General features: G+C 60.7%; 7 protein-coding genes across 7 annotated transcripts in view; 3 read left to right on the top strand and 4 right to left on the bottom strand.

The window, feature by feature from the left end:
* ACA1_219100 (rapamycin binding domain containing protein) overlaps nt 1–3888 on the top strand; it is a gene marked incomplete at both ends in the record, with an annotated part of 11120 nt that extends 7232 nt beyond the window's left edge. Inside the window, 13 exons of the mRNA XM_004337190.1 lie at nt 15–193; nt 271–660; nt 764–872; nt 1052–1206; nt 1305–1506; nt 1612–1808; nt 1906–2099; nt 2230–2419; nt 2551–2647; nt 2755–2994; nt 3115–3403; nt 3480–3630; nt 3726–3888. Of these exons, the coding sequence (XP_004337238.1) occupies nt 15–193; nt 271–660; nt 764–872; nt 1052–1206; nt 1305–1506; nt 1612–1808; nt 1906–2099; nt 2230–2419; nt 2551–2647; nt 2755–2994; nt 3115–3403; nt 3480–3630; nt 3726–3888 (2556 nt within the window). The remainder of the gene's footprint in view (nt 1–14; nt 194–270; nt 661–763; nt 873–1051; nt 1207–1304; nt 1507–1611; nt 1809–1905; nt 2100–2229; nt 2420–2550; nt 2648–2754; nt 2995–3114; nt 3404–3479; nt 3631–3725) is intronic.
* A 149-nt stretch (nt 3889–4037) lies between these two features.
* Nucleotides 4038–4384, bottom strand: ACA1_219090 (uncharacterized protein; the record flags this gene model as incomplete). Its single annotated transcript, XM_004337189.1, has 2 exons — nt 4038–4292; nt 4343–4384. 2 exons carry the CDS (start codon nt 4382–4384, stop codon nt 4038–4040), a joined length of 297 nt encoding a protein of 98 aa, XP_004337237.1.
* Nucleotides 4385–4465: 81 nt separating this feature from the next.
* On the bottom strand, nt 4466–8767 carry ACA1_219080 (uncharacterized protein; the record flags this gene model as incomplete). The annotated part of the gene is made up of 17 exons (XM_004337188.1): nt 4466–5203; nt 5323–5406; nt 5489–5611; nt 5697–5831; nt 5932–6051; nt 6153–6301; nt 6436–6514; nt 6679–6778; nt 6887–7033; nt 7197–7291; nt 7379–7469; nt 7592–7747; nt 7860–7948; nt 8033–8125; nt 8283–8357; nt 8442–8563; nt 8674–8767. 17 exons carry the CDS (start codon nt 8765–8767, stop codon nt 4466–4468), a joined length of 2490 nt encoding a protein of 829 aa, XP_004337236.1.
* Nucleotides 8768–8864: 97 nt separating this feature from the next.
* ACA1_219070 (Nfrl, putative) lies at nt 8865–11407 on the bottom strand (the record flags this gene model as incomplete). Its single annotated transcript, XM_004337187.1, has 12 exons — nt 8865–8971; nt 9053–9262; nt 9334–9445; nt 9525–9662; nt 9772–9840; nt 9925–10040; nt 10123–10253; nt 10364–10455; nt 10534–10733; nt 10814–11048; nt 11149–11263; nt 11343–11407. The coding sequence occupies 12 exons, from the start codon at nt 11405–11407 to the stop codon at nt 8865–8867; spliced, it is 1590 nt and encodes a 529-aa protein (XP_004337235.1).
* Nucleotides 11408–11765: 358 nt separating this feature from the next.
* ACA1_219060 (DWNN domain containing protein) lies at nt 11766–15210 on the top strand (the record flags this gene model as incomplete). Its single annotated transcript, XM_004337186.1, is given in 7 exon segments — nt 11766–11943; nt 12016–12337; nt 12359–12699; nt 12866–12987; nt 13000–13090; nt 13235–13494; nt 13573–15210. 7 exon segments carry the CDS (start codon nt 11766–11768, stop codon nt 15208–15210), a joined length of 2952 nt encoding a protein of 983 aa, XP_004337234.1.
* A 326-nt stretch (nt 15211–15536) lies between these two features.
* ACA1_219050 (uncharacterized protein) lies at nt 15537–16277 on the top strand (the record flags this gene model as incomplete). Its single annotated transcript, XM_004337185.1, has 3 exons — nt 15537–15827; nt 15897–16033; nt 16127–16277. 3 exons carry the CDS (start codon nt 15537–15539, stop codon nt 16275–16277), a joined length of 579 nt encoding a protein of 192 aa, XP_004337233.1.
* A 376-nt stretch (nt 16278–16653) lies between these two features.
* Nucleotides 16654–18330, bottom strand: part of ACA1_219040 (Ubox domain containing protein) — a gene marked incomplete at both ends in the record, with an annotated part of 3083 nt that continues 1406 nt past the window's right edge. Inside the window, 6 exon segments of the mRNA XM_004337184.1 lie at nt 16654–16752; nt 16853–17070; nt 17150–17551; nt 17638–17801; nt 17815–17876; nt 17962–18267. Coding sequence (XP_004337232.1) covers nt 16654–16752; nt 16853–17070; nt 17150–17551; nt 17638–17801; nt 17815–17876; nt 17962–18267 — 1251 coding nt within the window.

Genomic DNA, 18330 nt, shown 5'->3' with positions numbered 1-18330 from the left:
TCGAGGTGTGGCAGGACATGCTGGCCATCCACTCGATGGTGATCCCGCCCATCGAGGACGTCGACAACTGGCTCCGGTTCTCGAGCCTGTGCCGCAAGAGCGGCCGCCTGCGCCTCTCCTACAAGACCCTCGTCAACCTCCTCGGCTCCGATCCCGCCCACCACCCACTCGACCTCGCCGCCTCACATCCCGGGTTCGCCCCGTCTCACCACCGCACACGCACACCACCGCACACACATTCCTCACATTCTGATGTGGGTGCGCGAGCAGGGTGACGTTCAACTATTTGAAGCATATGTACGCCGCCGGGGATAAGAAGGAGGCGTTCGAGCGGCTGCGCGTGTTCACCGAGGGCCTGCCCGGCGACGACGCCGCGCTGCAGGCCCGGTGCTACCTCACCATGGGCCAGTGGGAGTCCGAGCTCAACGACAACCTGTCGGAGACCAACATCCTCGCCCTGTTCAAGGCCGCGATCGAGTACGACGACACGTGGTACAAGGCCTGGCACTCGTGGGCCCTGTCCAACTTTGAGGTGATCAGCCACTACCAGAAGCTCAACATGCCGGAGAAGATCTCGCCCCACCTCGTGCCCGCCGTGGCGGCCTTCTTCCGCTCCATCGCGTTGGCCCCGCAGGGCAAGAGCCTTCAAGACACCCTCAGGTCCTCACGCACACACCGCACACGCACACGCCGCACCACCCCCCCCCACGGCACACGGCACACGCACATGGCAGTGACTCACAACATTTTTTTTTTTTGGCAGGCTGCTGACGCTTTGGTTCAAGTACGCGGCCGAGAAGCAGGTGGAGGACGCGCTGGTCGAGGGCTTCACCACCGTGTCCATCGACACTTGGCTCCAAGTCGTGCCCCAGGTACAGCCCCGCTCTTCCGTGGCACGACCAACGACACGACCAACGACACGACCAACGACACGACCAACGACACGACACGACCAACGACACGACCAACGACACGACCAACGACACGACCAACGACACGACCAACGACAACCGCACGTACTAATTTTATTTTATTTTTGATAATTGTTCAGCTGATCGCGCGCATCCACTCGCCGGTGCCGAGCGTGGCGCGAATGGTGCACGACCTGCTGACCAACGTGGGCAAGGAGCACCCGCAGGCCCTCGTCTACCCGCTCTCCGTCGCCTCCAAATCCCACGCCTCCGCCCGCATGTCCGCCGCCAACAGGTCCGCCCGCGATCCACCCACTATCCCACCACCACTTTAGCGACTTACGCGCATCTCGCGTGTCGTGCCGTGTCGTGCGTGTCGTGCGACCAACGCAGTGTGCTGGACAAGATGAGGAAGCACTACAACTCGATGGTCGAGGCCGCGCAGCTGGTGTCGGTGGAGCTCATTCGGGTGGCGATCCTGTGGCACGAGATGTGGCACGAGGGCCTCGAGGACGCCTCCCGCCTCTACTTCAGCAACCGCGACGTCGAGGGCATGCTCAAGAAGCTCGAGACCCTCCACGAGATCCTCGACAAGGTGCGTGTCGTGTCATGCTGTGTGTCGTGCTGTGTGTCGTGTCGTGTCGTGTCGTGTCGTGTCGTGTCGTTGGTCGTGTCGTGTCGTCTGATGGGGAAGGCGCAGGGTCCGGAGACGCTGCGCGAGGTGGCCTTCCAGCAGGCCTACGGCCGGCAGCTGCAGGAGGCGCTCGACTGGTGCAAGAAGTACACGCGCTCCAACCGGGTGGCCGACCTCACCCAGGCGTGGGACCTCTACTACCAGGTCTTCAAGCGCATCAACAACCAGCTCAAGCCCGGCCAGATGAAGACCCTCGAACTCCAGTGCGTGCCTCACATTCCTCTGCTATGGTGGTGGTGTGACGTCAGCATGGTGTGACGTCAGCTCATCTCACTTCTCCTCGTTGGTCGATGGTCAAAGATATGTGTCGCCCAATCTGCTGGCGGCGCGAGACCTGGAGCTGGCGGTGCCGGGCACCTACGAGGCCCGCACGGACGAGGTGGTCAACATCGCCTCGTTCGCGCCCATACTGTCCGTCTTCTCCTCCAAGCAGCGGCCCCGCAAGCTCTCCATGCTCGGCTCCAACGGCAAAGAATACACCTTCCTCCTCAAAGGTACGCTTATATGCGCGTGTGCGTGTGCGTGTGCGTGTGCGTGTGCGTGTGCGTGTGTGCGTGTGCGGTGCGTGTGCGGTGCGTGTCATGTGTGCGGCGTGTGTTCTGACTTTGGTGTGACATCAAAAAGGCCACGAGGATCTGCGGCAGGACGAGAGGGTGATGCAGCTGTTCGGGCTGATCAACACGCTGCTGGCCAACGACCGCGAAACGGCCAACCGGCACCTGAGCATCCAGCGCTACGCCATCATCCCCCTGTCGCCCAACAGCGGTCTCATCGGCTGGGTGCCCAACCACGACACCCTCCACGACCTCATCAAGTACGCGCTCGTCCACCTGTGTGTCGTGTGTGTCGTGTGTGTCGTGTGTGTCGTGTGTGTCGTGTGTGTCGTGTGTGTCGTGTGTCGTGTGTCGTGTGCGGGTGAATGACACTCGTTGTTTTGCTGCGCAGGGGCTATCGCGGGCCACGCAAGATCGATCTCAATCACGAGCACAAGCTGATGATGCAGGTCACCTCCAAGTTTGACGAACTGTCCCTCATCCAAAAGGTACCACTTCGCCCTAAACAACTTGAATCTCCCACGTCATCGTGCCACCTTAAGCGTTTGGCGCCACCTTAACCTACGACCACCTTAAACGTCGATCGTGGCCACAGGTCGAGGTGTTCGAGCACGCGCTGGAGAACACGAAGGGGTCGGACCTGGACCGGGTGCTGTGGCTCAAGAGCCCCAATTCGGAGGTGTGGCTGGAGCGGCGCACCAACTACACGCGCTCGCTGGCGGTGATGTCGATGGTGGGCTACATCCTGGGCCTGGGCGACCGCCACCCGTCCAACCTCATGCTCGACCAACACACCGGCAAAATCACCCACATCGACTTTGGCGACTGCTTCGAGGTTCGACACAACGCAACGCACGACACGCACGGCACACACGACACGCACGGCACGCACGCACGCACACACACACACACCATCACACGACGCACACGACGCTAATGTGATATATGCGTGCAGGTGGCGATGCACAGAGACAAGTACCCGGAGAAGATACCGTTCAGGCTGACCCGGATGCTGATCAATGCGATGGAGGTGAGCGGGATCGAGGGCAACTTCCGGTTCACGTGCGAGCGGGTCATGCGCGTGCTGCGCGACAACCGCGAGTCGGTGATGGCCGTGCTCGAGGCCTTTGTCTACGACCCGCTCATCAATTGGCGCCTGCTGCAGCCCACGTCGCCCGACAACGCCAACGAGACGAGCAGCGCCAAAATGGTGCGCGAGACGACCAACACCGGCGAGCAAGATGGTGAGCCCTCCCCTTCGTTCTCTTTCGCTCTTTCGCAAAGCTTCGCTCTTTTTTAACTCCTATTGGTGGTTGGCAGACGCGGGTGGTATGGAGACGCCAGAGATCTTCTCGCCCAGCGGCGATGATGACGGATCGCCGCACACGGGGACCTTCCGCTCCAAGAGCGTCCTGTCGCGCGTGGCCAACGCCGAACTCGCCGCAGGCACCGAGAACGGCCTGAACGAACGGTATGCGTGTGCGGTGCGGGTGTGCGGTGTGGCGTGTGCTGCGTGTGCGTGTCGTGTCGTGTCGCGATGAACTGTAAATTGAATCGCACACGCAGAGCGTTGATGGTGATCGACCGCGTGTCGGCCAAGCTGCGGGGCAAGGACTTCAGCGACAAGCAGAGCCTGGACGTGCCGCGGCAGGTGCGGAGGCTCATCGACCAGGCCACCTCCCACGAGAACCTGTGCCAGTGCTACACTGGTTGGTGCCCCTTCTGGTGAGACCAGATGAGAGATGGATCCAGGCGCGACCGAGTCTCTCTTTTCCCTCTCGAGATCGAGATGGAGATGGAGAGGCTACGTAGCATCGTGTGGTTTGCTGTAATTATTTTTCTCAATCGTTTGGATTAGACGATTTGATTCGATTAGATTTATTTGTCATCGATGACGCCTGCCTTGGCCATGTTGGTGATCAAGCGCTCCTTGGTCTGCACAGAGAAGGAGGTGGGTTCGACGGATGGACCCTTGTGCACGACGAATGCAGGGAAGGACGAGATGTGGAGTGCCGCCATCAGTTCGTCGTCGATCTCATCTGCATCAATGGTGAGGAACTGATTGACGATGTTGGCCTTTCGCGAGATCTCAACAAAGGCCGGCTGCAGGATGGACGAGTGCACCGGCGTGCCCTCCTCGAAGCAATAGATCACCACTGGGCGGTTTGGGGTGCCTCAGCCACGTAGTCCTTCACCTCATAGCTGCTCACCTTGCGTAGCGACATCTTGTTCAAGATCAAACGTAAAGAGAAATGAGTTTTTTCTTCTTTGTGTGATGCCACGCTGCGATGATGACGATGGTGGTGCTAGTCGGTGGTGAGGCGGCCGTCGAACTCGACGAGCTTCTTGGAGAGGCGGTTCTGCTTGGAGGCGTAGAAGAGGTTGAACACGGACGACGCCGCCGACCCATCCACGCCGCCACCGGCAGGCGACGGCGGCTCCCTCTCGCGCTTGCGGCCGCCGCCGCGCTTGTCCGGCGTCGCTCGCGGGTCTGGCATCTCCTCCCGGCCCTTCTCGCGCAGCTTCTCGATGTTCTCGAACCGCTCCAGCTCCTGCCATGACGTCGACGTCGCCGTCGCCGTCATCTCGACGTCGGCCCCACCGATGCCGCCCTCCCACTCCTTCACGCCGGCGCCCTCCCGCTCCGGTCGGTCCCGGTCCGGCCGCGGGCTCTTGCCCTTGTTCCCTCCTTTCCCACCGCCGCCGCCGCCGCTCTTGGCCCGCACGCGGCCCTTGAGCGCGTCGTTGACCTTCATTCGCGGGTCGGTCCGCTGATGGTGCGGCGGCTGGCCACCGCCCGATCGCGGGCTCGACGCCGACGCCGACGACGATGGCGATGGCGAGGCGGAGGGCTGGGGGTGGGCTGCGGGCGAGGCGCGCTGGGCATTGGCGTTGGCGGCGGTGGTGGCGTCGGAGGCGACGTCGGGGGGCTGGTCGACGGGCCAGAGGGAGCGCATGGCGGCGATGATCTGCTGGTGGGCCGCGTTGGCGCTCATCCGCTCGCCGTAGGCCAGCAGCTCCAGCCACAGCTGCCTGTACGCCTCCTATGGCACGACACGACACGACACCACACGACCAACGACACGACCAACGACCAACGACACGACACGCGCGGTGGGCCGTGAGTGGGTGTTGGAGGGAGAACACAGCTGGGGTGGGGTACCTTGCGGTTAGGCTGCGAGCCGGCGAACTGAGGGAATACGCGAATGTCGTTGGCGTGCGACAGCTGGTAAAGCCGCGTCACGCTCTGGACGACGACAAGAGGCAATGAGTGTCACGCACACAACACAACACACGACACGACCAACGACACGACACATGACACGCACCTCGATGACGGTCTCCTTGATGTCCTCGGAGAGGTTCTCCTTCTGGAGGAAGGCGTGCTTGAAGGGGCGCAGCAGCTGCTTCAGCTCCTTCGATCTATCCTTCCCGAAGATGAGCGTCGTGTTCTGCGCATTGTGTTTTGTTTTATAAGCCACCGCACACAACACGGCACACACCGCACACACCGCACACACCGCACACACCGCATACCTTGGTGGGAGGGAAGACGCGCGTCATGCGTTCCATGGTCTCGGTGGTGATGTAGCGCATGCCGGGGGCCTCGATGTGGGTCAGCTTGGGCCGCTCCCGCAGCTGCTTCTCCTCCAGGTCCATCTGGTCCACCTCCTGCACCCCAGCCCCAACCGTCAAAGTCAGTCCGAGCGGGGGCAGTGTGTGCGGTCGTGCGTGGGGTGCGTGCGGTCGTGCGTGTGCGGTGGGGGCTTACCAGCTTTTTCTTGGCCCGGGTTTTGACGCCGGCCTTGGCGGCGCCCTGCTTCTTGCTGTTGGACTGTCGCAGCTTGGACAACCGCAGGTGCGTGTTGGCCTCCACCACCTGCGCCAGGCTCTACACGCGCGTTCATCGACGTCAGCCCGACCACACACAAACACGCGCGTGCAGCGCAGGCGTGTGGGTGTGCGTGTGCGTGTGCGTGTGCGTGTGCGGACCTTGACCCGGAGGTTGTGGAGAGGCACGGAGTAGATGCGGTCGAGGTTGATCTCAGTACAGTTGAGCGGGGCGTGCAGGCGGCGCAGGAACACGTCCCCGTGGTGGGCGTGCAGCAGATGGCTCGCCGGAATCGGCGACGACGCCTTCACTGCACCAATTCGCCACAAACCCAGAATTTTAAAATAACTAAATAAATAACAGTATATAATGAATACTATAAATAATAAGCCAAATAAATGGATTCGAATAGAAAAAGAAAAAGAAAAAGAAAAGAAATGGTACCGGCTTTGACGATCTTGCCCTCCTGGTAGGTGGACTGGTCGGGGGTGATGAGGGTGACCACCTTGTCCGACAGGATGTGCTTCAGCAGACACACGGACGGGCTCGAACGCAGGTCGAGCGGCGACACACGCATCACACGCGAACACGCGTACGCGTCTGTTATACCACCCGACCGCACGCGCACGCGCATCAGTCACCGATCGTGTGCGTGTGCGGTGGGTTGGGTGGGGAGCGGGGCTACACACCGGCGGTGACGCCCTTGGGGGTGGTTTTCCACTGGACGACGAGCTCGTGGGCCAGGCGCTGCTGATGGGACCCCAGCACGTAGTGGCTCGTTTTAGCCCTGATCGAACACGCACCGTGAGTGAGGAGTTGTGACACGACACGCACACGACACACACGACACACGAACACAACGGCACACGCGCGTGTGGTGTTTGATGTTGCGTACCACTCGGCGACGATGTCTTCCTGGCTCCGGGGCGTGGAGAAGTAGCAGGCGTAGGGGTTCTGGTTCTCCATCGGGTGGAGGAGCACCACGTCGTAGATCGCACGCGTGGAGTCGGACGACGACTCCTTCATCGGAATGCCCGTCACTCTGCCCAAGCACACGACACGATACGACACGACACGACCAACGACACGACCAACGACACGACCAACGACACGACCAACGACACGACACAGTCAGCTTGTGCGAATGTGATGAATGTGAAGAATGTGATGAATGTGGCGTCGCGTAGCTAACGTGCCTGATGGACGAGAGGTTGAAGTGGAGTATGGACAGGTCCGACAGCACGTCGGGAAGCTGCGCGGGCGACACCTCGTGCAGGTACGCCGTCAAGTGGTTCGATACCTGGCGTGCGAGTGCGTGCGCGTGCGCGTGCGGCGTCGCGTGAGTTTGGAATTGTGTGCACGACTTCAAATGGGTTGGTGGGCGAACCTTGATCGGTGGGTGCGACGTGCAGTCCCTAACGTCGGCCACGTCCCGCAGCCGCAGCAACACCAGCTCGCAGTGTTCGATGGCTCTCGGCCTGGCGCAATAAACAATCAAAAAAACAAATATAAAATCAATTATAATCAATTTTCTTTTTATATTTTATAAATTATAAATTATAAAAGAAATTTTAATTAATTCAAGGCGCAGTGGGGGTACCGTAGGTTGGTGTCCTCTTCGTCCTCGCCTGCCTGTAGCGAGAAGGTGGTGGACGAAGCCGCGGCGTTGGCCTCGGCGATGAGTGTGTCCAGGAGCTGGGTCATGTCCCTCGTCGCCTCCTCCACCGCCTCGCCCTCTTCTGCCCCATCAAAGAAACTGTGTGTCGTGTGTCGTGCGTCGTGTGCGGTGTGTGTGCGTGTGCGGTGGCGCATGTGAGAAGAGCGAAACCAGAGGTGCGATTGTATTGTGGTCTTACGAGGAGGTGTACCTGTAGAGACTGGTCGAGGGCTGGTGCTGCAGGATGACGATGAGGCGTGTTCGGTTCTTGTACTGTGGCTTGCCTTCTTGCGCGAGCGGCTGATGCGTGCGTTGAGCGGTGAATCACCATACCGATGACACACGACACGACCAAAGACACGACACACAAAACTGCTGACGTACCTCGGTGAGGGTCGCGACGGCCTGGTCGAGCGCCTCCGAGATCCAGCCCAGGGTGGCCTCGCTCGTGGAGCTGCCCGCGAACCCATCCATGATCTGCACACACACAACCTCAGCAATCCCACTTCGCGTCCATGCGTGTATGGTCGTGTGTGCCGCGTGTGCCGTGTGTGTGTGTGTGTGGTTGTGTGTGTGTGTGTGTGTGGTCGTGTGCGCCGTGCGTGTCGTGTGTCTGTAGAGAGGAGGTGTTGACCTGCTTCATGCACTGCTGCTCGGCCGCCCACGAGTTGAACCGCTGGGTCTCCTCGCCCGCGGTCATAACAGACACCTGCCGACCCAAGCGAAGGGGGGCGAGGGTCAGTGCTGCGTAGCGGCCGAGGGGGCAGGGGAGGGAGGGAGGGGGGACGTGTACGAGTGCATCTTCGGGAAAGACGTCGTACATGATGCGGCAGTACTCGGAGATGCCCTCGACGCACAGGGTCTGCACGGTGCGATTGGCCGCGAAGGCGCCACCATCTTTCTTGGTCTTCAGGGCTGAAGATGGATCGAGAGAGGTGCGTCGTGAGTCGAGAGCATGCACGCCCCCAATTGTTACACAGATGGCGCTGAGAGAATAAATGGATGGAAGGGAGGACGCGGCATACCAAAGGAGAGCTCCACAGCCTCCTCATCACCCTGGAATTTGTTGGTGTCCAGCAAAATCAGCGTCCGCTCGATGGGCAGCCGACCCTCCGCCATCTCTGCTAATCTTTTTCTTTGCCAATTTGTTTGTTTTTTATTTTATTTATGTTTATTTGTTTTGCAGCTTTGGACATAAACGCGGCACAACACTGACTTAGAGGAGGGCCTTGAGGTCGGCGCTGCCGGCCTTCAGCTCGGCGGCCGTCGGCATCTTGTCGTGGGCCAGCAGGTCGGCCGCAGCAGATGCCAACGGGTCCATACCTGTCGCACGACACACGACACGACACGACGTCAGGTGGTCTGCGCGCTGCTGGGGTATCGATGAGGGAGAGAGGGTGGTACCAAGAGCAGCGACGGCCAGGACCTTGCCCTGACGCACGTAGTAGGCGGCGAACTTGAGCTCGTCGGGGTTGCCCTGGATGATGACCTCGTCGAACGAGGTGGCGTGGCCGGCGTAGCGCACGCTCTTGCCGAACTGGACGGTCCAGAAGAAGGGCACGATGTCGAACTGCCTCGTCTGCTTGCCCAGGAAGTGGCGAGCGACAGCTCGGCCTGTCCGGAGCAAAGCAAGTCGCGTCTTAGCAAACACACGACACACGACACACACAGAGGGAGGTACGTACCCTGGGTCTGGGCCATGCCCCAGTGCTCGACGCGGACGGCCTCGCCGGTGAGGTGGTAGGGGTAGCGGGCCACGTCACCAGCCGCCCACAGACCGTCGGCGGCCTTCAGGAACTGCCGTCCGGAAGAGAGTAACAAATAAACCGTGAGTTATAGAGTAATAATAATAATAAGTAAAGAGCCGCCGACGAACCTCGTCGACGATGAGGCTCTGGTCGCGACCCAGGTCGACGTTGCCCTTGATGAAGCCGGTGGCGGGAATGACGCCGGCGCCAACCACGACCACATCGGCCTCCAGCACGGTGCCGTCGCCCAGCACCACAGCGCTCACCTGTTTGTTTAAATATGAATGAAATATAAAGACAAAAAGCGAAAAGAAATGATGGCCATCACACGCGGTGCTGACCGCGCGGTCCGTTTGAGCGGCCCGGGAGTCGTACCGAGCCCTCGCCCTTGAACTCCTTGGTGGTGCTCGACAGGTAGAACTTGACACCCTTCGACTCGTGAAGCTGCCCCCCCCCATCGCGTTTTAGTGTTGTGCGTGTGCGGCGTGTGTCATGCGTGCGGTGGTGCGTGTGTGGTGATGTGTGTACCTTCTGCAGGACGGCACCCACTTCAGCGCCGAGAACACGCTCAAACGGGACCTTTTCCATGCCGACCACGGTCACGCTCTTGGCCTTGGCCACCAGCGCCGCGGCAACCTCCATGCCTGTCATGCCACAATCGCGCGCCGGTTAGCCATCAGCGGGCCAGCAAGCCTGCTGGCGCGCGGGCAGTCGGGTCAACTGTACCGATGAACGACGACCCGATCACGACCAGGTTCTTGCCCTCGGCCTTCGAGGCAATGGCGTGGGCCTCCTCAGGCACGCGCAGGCAATAGACGTTGCCGAGGTCGCCGCCGGGGATCGGAAGACGGCGAGGACTGCAGTCGATAGCCCAAGAGCCAACGGTGTTGTGTCAGAAGACGTCTCGAGGCGGCGCGTGTGCGTTATTTAAGGTGGAGGTGGAGGCGGAGGTGGAGGTGACACGTACATGCCGCCCGTGGCGACCAAGCAGCCATCATACTTGAACGTCTCGCCGCCGGCAATTGCGACGGTCTTCTTTTCCGCGTCCAGCTCGGTGACCTTGGCATGTTCGCGCGTTAGTCGGCACATGTTCGATCAACAGACATCTGTGTGTCGTGTGCCGTGTCGTGTCGGTACCTCCTTGCCGAGCAGGAGTTCGATGTTGCGCTCCTGGTAGAAGGACTCGGGGCGCAGGAGGATGCTGTCGACGCTGGCGGTCATCGCCTTGCTGAGCTTGATCCTGTCGTACGGCAGGTCGGTCTCCTTGCCGATCAGCACGATGCGGCCGGTGAAGCCCTCGTCCCGCAGCGTCTCAGCAGCGGACTGGCCGGCAGCACCTGCGTTCAATCGGTGCTCAGCCCAAACCGTGCGGTGGTGCGTGTGCGATACTGTTTGGGCTCTTGCAGTAGTATAGTACCTCCGCCGATGATGACGAACACGCGGGTGTCGGCCGCGCTGCAGGAACCCACGCGCGGGGTGCGCTTCCACACCTTGAGCTCGCCGACGGGCGCGGCCACGATCACATCCTCGCCCTCGACCCGCACCTTGAAGCTGTGGACCGAGTCCAGGCCGGGGCTGTCTTCGATGTCGCCGGTCGAGGTGTTGAAGCAGGCGCCATGCCACGGGCAGCGGACCCGGCCATTGCACAGGGTCTGCGTTTATAACAGAATAAGTAATTAATAAACACAAAAACACAAAAACAAAACAAAAACAAAAAATACAAAAAATATCGGCGTTAGGTGGAGGTCGTACGCCGTCCTTCAGGGGAGCGCCGTAGTGCGTGCATTTGTTTCCGATGGCCTTGAATTGGTTGTCCTCCTTGACGAGCAGAACCTTGCCGGCGTCGCCCAGAGCCACCTCCCTCATCCTGGGCGTGCAGAATAATTAGCGAGCGCTTCAATGCTGCAAGCAAACAACGATCAAGAGTGGAAGGTAGGTGTGCGCACTCGCCGTTCTTGAGATCGCCCACCTTCGCCACCACTGCCTCAACAATTTGATTAGTATCCTCCATCTTCGTCTGTCCCAAACGCACTGCACAGAGCTGCCCGCAATTTACGTATTTATTACTTTTTTTATCTCGCCACTAGCTTTTCTTTTCCCTTTTCCATTCTTCTTCGCGGCGACATTCATTTGTCGACGATTAAATACCAAGAAAAAGACCGGAATTTAGCTGGAAGGGACAAAGAGGAAGATCTGGTGGCGCAGGCATTTGTTGATCGATTCGTGAAGGATTCAGCAAGCGAGTAGCGGAGAGACGAGGAGACGAGCGCGCGAGCCAGACATCATCAACCGTTCGTTCGTTTTAATTAATCGTCGCTCGGGTCTGAATAAACCCTTTCGCTGCTTCTGCCTCCCATAGCCACAGCAGCATGTCGTCATCGGTCCATTACAAATTTGCGGTGACGCTAGGCACAGCCGATTTCAATACCATTCACTTCGATGGCTCCTTCATCAAATGCTCAGAGCTCAAGGAGGCCATTATAGAGCAGAAGAAGATAAAACTCACTATCGCAGAGCTGCGCGTGACTAACACCCAGACCTCTGAAGGTTCGTTGCTGCGCTACTCAGAAGATTTTTGCCAATGGCCTTGAGCCATTCTCTGACCCTCTACACCAACAGACTACAAGGATGACGACCTGATTCCGAAGAACACGAACGTCGTCGCCAAGCGAGTCCCGCCCACCTTCAATCAGCAGCCCGCCATCCAAGCCGCTGCGCCCAAGATCGTCGCCGCTGCTCCGCAGTATCAGCAACCTACTGCTACGTCCAGCAGTCTCGTCCCCGAAACCGAGGAAGACAAGATCAACGCCATCATCGCTGGCGCGGGGAGCTATGTAGCGCCGGCCACGGGAGGGATGCGAAGAGGAGGCGGAGGAGGCGTAGGTGGTGGCGGCATGGGCGCTGGCGGACCATCTCAGCAACAGCGAGTACCTCCACCAGGGTACGTGTGCTATCGATGCAGTCAGCCGGGACATTTCATCCAGCACTGCCCCACGAACGGCGATCCACGATACGACGTGCCGAAGGTGAAGAGGGCTCTTGGCATCCCGCGATCGTTCCTGCAAGAGATCAAGGGCGGCAAGACCGAGGATCTCAAGGACATGAAGGGCGTCGTGCGTCTCGCCGACGGTACGCTGGCCATGGTGCGACCCGACGAAGAGACTTTCAAGAAGGCCATCGCCACCGTGGACAACCCTCTCGTCCGCGAGGAGACCCCCACCGAGCTTCAGTGCCCCATCTGCGAGCTGCTTCTCGAAGACGCTGTTCTTGTTCCCTGTTGTGGCAACTCCTTCTGTTCGCAATGTAAGTCTTTCCGTCGGCCGCCTTTCGTTCTGCTCATCTTTCGCTACTACTACCGCTACTCTCTCCTTTCAGTTCTTTAGTCCTCCTCTCGCACGCTTTACTTCCAGGCGCACATGAGACTCACCATCTTCTTCTTCTTTATCATCTTCTTCTTGTTCATCACCAGGTGTTCGAGCGGCGCTGTTGTCGAATGGCCGGTGCCCGAGCTGCAAGGACGCGAGCGTGACCGTGGACAGCCTGTTCCCCAACAAGAACCTGCGCGAGGCCGTCAGCGCCTACAAGCGCAGCGTGGGCATGGAGGTACGGGACGGCTCCTCCGCCAGCGCCGCCGCCGTCAGTTCTCCACCGCCGCCGCCCGCCAACCAACTGCCCTTCGAAGAGTTGGAAAATGGTACCGTGTCGGCCCACCACCTGTTCTCCTTCAGCAACATCATCATCAGCAGCTGCGACGCACCGATAATAAATCCACACCCGAGACGTGGCGTTGGTTCTGCTGTTCCCGCTGGCTTCTTGGTCTCACCTCCCACCACCACAGGTTCGAGACCGGCCTCAAAGCCGGCGACGCCCGGGCAGGCCGCGACCTCCACCACGGGATCGCCGCCGCGGTCGCCGTCGGCCGCTGCGCCCGCCGCCGGAGGCGACGGAGCTGCGACCGACCAGCCGTCAGCGAACGGCGGGGACGCGGCGGCGGCGGCTCCTGGTACTGGCGCCCCGGGGCAGGACGACGGGCGGCGGCCGTACTACGACGCCGGCCAGCAGCCACCACGGGACGGCATGGGTTACGTCGACAAGAGGGTACGTGCCACTGCGGCCCATCACAGCTGGCTGCCGACGTCGCTAACACACACACACGACACACACTCAACCGTGCAGCAGGCCGGCTGCTTCAAGTGCGGGGAGCCGGGCCACATCGCGCGCGACTGTCCCTACGGGGCGGGCATGTACGTGCCGGTCTACGGCGCCGACCCGCGCAGCATGGCCTACGCCATGTCGCCCTACGGCATGATGGACCCGCGCATGGCCTACGCCGCCCAGTACTACGGCATGGGCGGCGCGCCCTACGGCGGCATGGGCGGCTACGGCGGCGGCCACCACATGGGAGGCAGGGACGGCCGATATCACGACCAGCGCGGCGGCTACGACCCGCGCGGACGGCGAGACGACGACCGAGGCCGCTATCGCGACACCCGGGAGCGGGAGCGCGGCCGCAGCCGCGACCGAGACAGGGAGCGCGATCGCTACAGGGACGGCGAGAGGTACCGTGAGCGCGAGCGCGATCGCGACCGAGAGCGAGATCGGGAGAGGAGGCGCTCGTCGACGCGCGAACGCGACGAACACGAGAAGAAGCGAAAGCTCGGAGGCGACGAGGAGCCGGCGAACGGCGGCGTAGGCGCTGACGATGGCGCGAAGCGCAGAAGCAGCAGCCGACACGGCTCCCGGGAGCGCACCAGATCGCCGGCGGGCGAGGGCGAGGGTGAGGGGCATCACGGCGAGAAGCGGAAGCACGAGGGCGACGAGCAGCTGCAGGAGGGAGTGCCGCGCGAGGCGGCCGACAGCGAGCTCCAGGCGCAGGGCGAGCCCGAGGCGAAGCGGCGGCGCGAGGGAGAGGTCGACGGTGAGGGCGCCGCCGCCGCCGACGACGACAGCGAGGCGAGGGAGAGGGAGCGAGAAAGAGCGAAGGAGAGGGAGCGCGAACGTGAACGCGAAAGAGAGAAGGAACGCGAACGCGAAAGGGAAAGAGAGAAGGAGCGCGAGGCGAGGCGCGAACGCGAGAGGGAGCGGGACAGGGAGCGCGAACGCGAGAGGGAGGCCAGGGACCGCGAGAAGCTGAAGGAGCGCGAGCGGGAGAAGGAACGCGAACGCGAAAGAGAACGCGAAAGAGAGAAGGAGCGCGAACGTGAAAAAGAGAAGGAGCGCGAACGCGAGAGGGAAAGAGAGAAGGAGCGCGAACGTGAACGCGAAAGAGAGAAGCAGAGGCAGCGCGAGCTCGAGTGGGAGCGCGAGTGGGAGAAGGAGAAGGAGCGCGAGAGGCAAGAGCGCGAGCGGCAGGAGAAAGAGAAGGAGAAAGAGCGAGAGAGGGAGAGGGAGAGGGAGCGAGAAGGGCGGAAGAGCAGCCGGAAGGACCACCGGAGCAAGGACGAGAAGGAGAAGGAGAAGAAGGAGAAGAAGGACAAGTCGTCATCGTCTTCTTCATCAGCGTCGTCGAAGGAGGAGCGGAAGCGGAAGCGCGAGGAGCGCGAGAAGGAGAGGCGCAGCAGCGGCGGCAGTGGCAGCAGCAGCAGCAAGAAGGAGAAGCGGGACAAGTCGAGCAAGTCGAGCCGGAAGGAGAAGAAGGACGGCGACAAGTCCAGCAAGCCTTCTTCTTCCTCCTCCCACTCGTCCCATTCCTCGTCGTCTTCGTCGTCGCGCAAGGAGGGGCGACACTCTTCCTCTTCCTCATCGTCGTCTTCATCATCCAAGAGGCACCGAAGCGACAAGGGCGACGCCACGCCGGCCGAGGCCCGCCGCTGAGCCAGCGCAACTCAACGCAACGCACAACAAAATGAATAGTTGTAAAAAATAAATAAAATAAAATAAAAACGATAAAAACAAAAACAATAAAACAGGGTAATATTTCACATTCCTCAGAGAAAATGCGGAGGGAAATGGTCCGTGAAAAAAACGCGAATTTGGTAAAGATGACAAAGAACGCGAAGCCGCCAACAGCGAGTATAAAGGGCTCGTCTGTCCTTCTGGCAGGTGTACTCGCTCTACTCCTTCTCGTGATCTACGATCCCTACACCATCACTGAATTCCTCGATTCCCAGTTCAATCCCTCCCCCACCACCAACACTGAGATGAAGAAGCAAACAAACATCGTTTTCAGTCAATTGAAGGACATACCGCTCGCGGCACTCGACGGCAAGTCGTCGAGCACGCTGAGCCAGGTGTGCGAAGGTCGCCAGGGCGTCGTGCTCAGCATGCTGCGCCGATTCGGCTGCGTGCTCTGCAGAGATGGCGCCGCCCAGCTCTCCACCATCAAATCCGATCTCGATGCGTTGAACGTGGGCCTCGTCGGCGTGGCGCCCGAGCACTTGGGCCAGGACGAGTTCACCAAGGACGGTGGCTACTTCAAGGGCGATCTTTTCGTCGATGAGCCCGCACCCTCTACACCGCCCTCCACGTACGTAGTGTGTCGTGTGTCGTGTCGTGTGTAGTGTGCTAACTTTGGATGCAACCGCTACGCGCAGACGACTCGTGCGTCGATCTTTTCGCTGCTGCGGCCCTCGGTGTGGAAGGCCGCGTCGGAGGCAAAGTCGCGAGGCAAGGACGGCAACTTCCAAGGCGATGGCCTGTACGTGTCCACACGACACACACACAACACACACGGCACACTCGACACACACCACGCACGCACAGTTGACGTCTGACCACACGCGATCTGCAGTCAACTGGGCGGCACGTTCGTGTTCGACTGCGCCAGCGGCGAGGTGCTCTTCGCCCACTACCAAGAGCACTTCGGCGATCACCCCGACCCGCAGGAGGTGCTCAAGGTGGTCAAGGATCACTTCTCCGCCAAGGAAGCCGACACCCAGTAGTAGTAGAAGTAGCAGCAGCCCAACTCGACCACCAACACTGGTGATGTGGTTCTCTTCACCATCCCCTCTTCCTCCTGAACGAGGCCCGCAAGCTTGTGTACATAACAGCCTACACTCCACAAGTTTTTTTCCCCACACTGTGTTTCACACTTTGTATATCCGAATAATAATATGATATGTCTTACGAGTATGTGTGATGGATGTGACAATGGTTGATATACTGTAGTATGAATGCCGCTTATCTGGCGGCCTGCGCCGCCAGCGTCTCTATGTTGGTTGTTATTCGTGTGATGGTGGTGTTCTGTTGTTGTTTATACAAACCCGACGTTGTTGTCGTTGCAGCTGTTCGTGTGGCGGTTCTGCCGTCTCGCCATCACTACTCCCTGCGCACGGGGAAGTTCCACACCTTGAGCGCCTTGTCCCACCCGCAGCTCACCAGCCGGCCCGAAGGCATCAGCGTCATGCTCACCACGTCCTGCAAGTCACGCATGCGTGGGTCAGCATGTGTGTCGTGTGCGCGCGCGTGTCGTGTTGTATGCGCGCGTGTTGTGTCTGCGGTGATGGCACGAACGAACCTTGGCATGGGCCTCTTCGATGCTGTAGACGAGGGTGCCGCTGTTGACGTGCCAAAGTCGGATGCTCTTGTCCTTCGAGCCCGAGGCAAGAAAACCGTCACGAAGCACCTGCAGTGTGCGAATGGTGTCCGTGTGCCCGTGCAGCAGCTTCATGCACTCGCCCGTGTCCACGTCCCAAATGCGCAGCGTGTGGTCCTGCGACCCCGTCGCCAAACGACCTGCAACCACCATCATCAGCCGTGCGTCATCGTGTGCGGTGCGTGCGGTGTGTGTCTTGTCGTGTGCGGTGTGTGTTACCATCGAGAAGCACGGCGAGGCACTCGACGGGCTTGTCGTGGCCGAACAGCATGCGGCCGCACCGCATGCCGCCTCGGCTGCCGTCGCCCTCCCAGATGCGGACGACGCGGTCGTCCCCCGCCGATACGATGCGGCCGTCGGGCAGCACGCCCAGCGCGCGCACCTTGCCCTGGTGGCCCTCGAGAATGGCCAGACACGCGCTCGTGTCCGGGTCCCACAGCCGAATGGTCGCGTCCCACGACGCCGACACCAGCTCGCCCTCGGGCAGCACCGCTAACCGGAACACGGCGTCCTTGTGGCCCGTCATCGTGGCCTTGTGCTTCCCGTTCTTGGCCGTCCACAGGCTGATCCCGCCGTCCCACGACCCCGACGCAATGCACGGCACGCCCTTCCTCATCACCACTGCATGTGTCGTGTCGTGTGTCATGTGCGATGAGTGTCGTGTCGTGTCGTGGCGCGGTGAGTGTCGTTTTGTGGGGTGAGAGTACCTTGGAGAGCCCAGACGGCCTTGGAGTGGGCCTTGATCTTCTCGGGCCGGGCTCTATGGGTCTTGGGGTTCCAGATGTAGATGCAGGCGTCGTCGGCGCCGCTGGCCAGTCGCCCGTCGGGCGTGGTGAGCACCACGTTGATCTCGTCCCTGGTGCGCGCTGAGCTTCTTCGACGACGGCACAAAGTCGCCCAGGATGTCCTGCTGCAGCTCTTCCAAGTCCGTCTGATTCGCAAACGCCTATTTTTGTTCCAAAACGAAACAAACGAAACAGTTTCAGAAACAACGAAATCTAGGAAGAGGTGTGGAATGATCGGTATGGTACCAGTCTCTCGAGGTCGTGTGCGGTGGTCCAGCTGCGCATGCTGCTGGCCGTGCTCCGCTGGCTGCGGTCGCTGCCGTTGGAGTGGCTCGACATGGCCCCGACGGAGCGCTCGCTGAGCTGGCGCTGGAGCATCTGGCTGGTCAGCTCGCTGTTCTTGGTCGGGCCGTCGCGCGTGTCGCTGGCGTCCTCCGGCAGCTCGCCGCACTCGCTCTCGCCCTCCCACAGCTCCTCGACCTCGTCGATCACCTGCCGCCGCGTCCCGGTCTTCTTCATCGCCCGAATCCCCACCGCCTTCTGACCGATCGCCTGTCCGACCCACATATGAGCGCGTGTCGTGTCGTGTGCGGTGTGTGCGTGCGTGCGTGCGTG

This window comes from Acanthamoeba castellanii (genome assembly GCF_000313135.1).
Source record: "Acanthamoeba castellanii str. Neff unplaced genomic scaffold scf7180000084758, whole genome shotgun sequence".
NCBI classification, from domain to species: domain Eukaryota; phylum Discosea; order Longamoebia; family Acanthamoebidae; genus Acanthamoeba; species Acanthamoeba castellanii.
The sequence above is the reverse complement of the archived record's forward strand: the minus strand, read 5'-3'. Positions and strand labels throughout refer to the sequence as shown.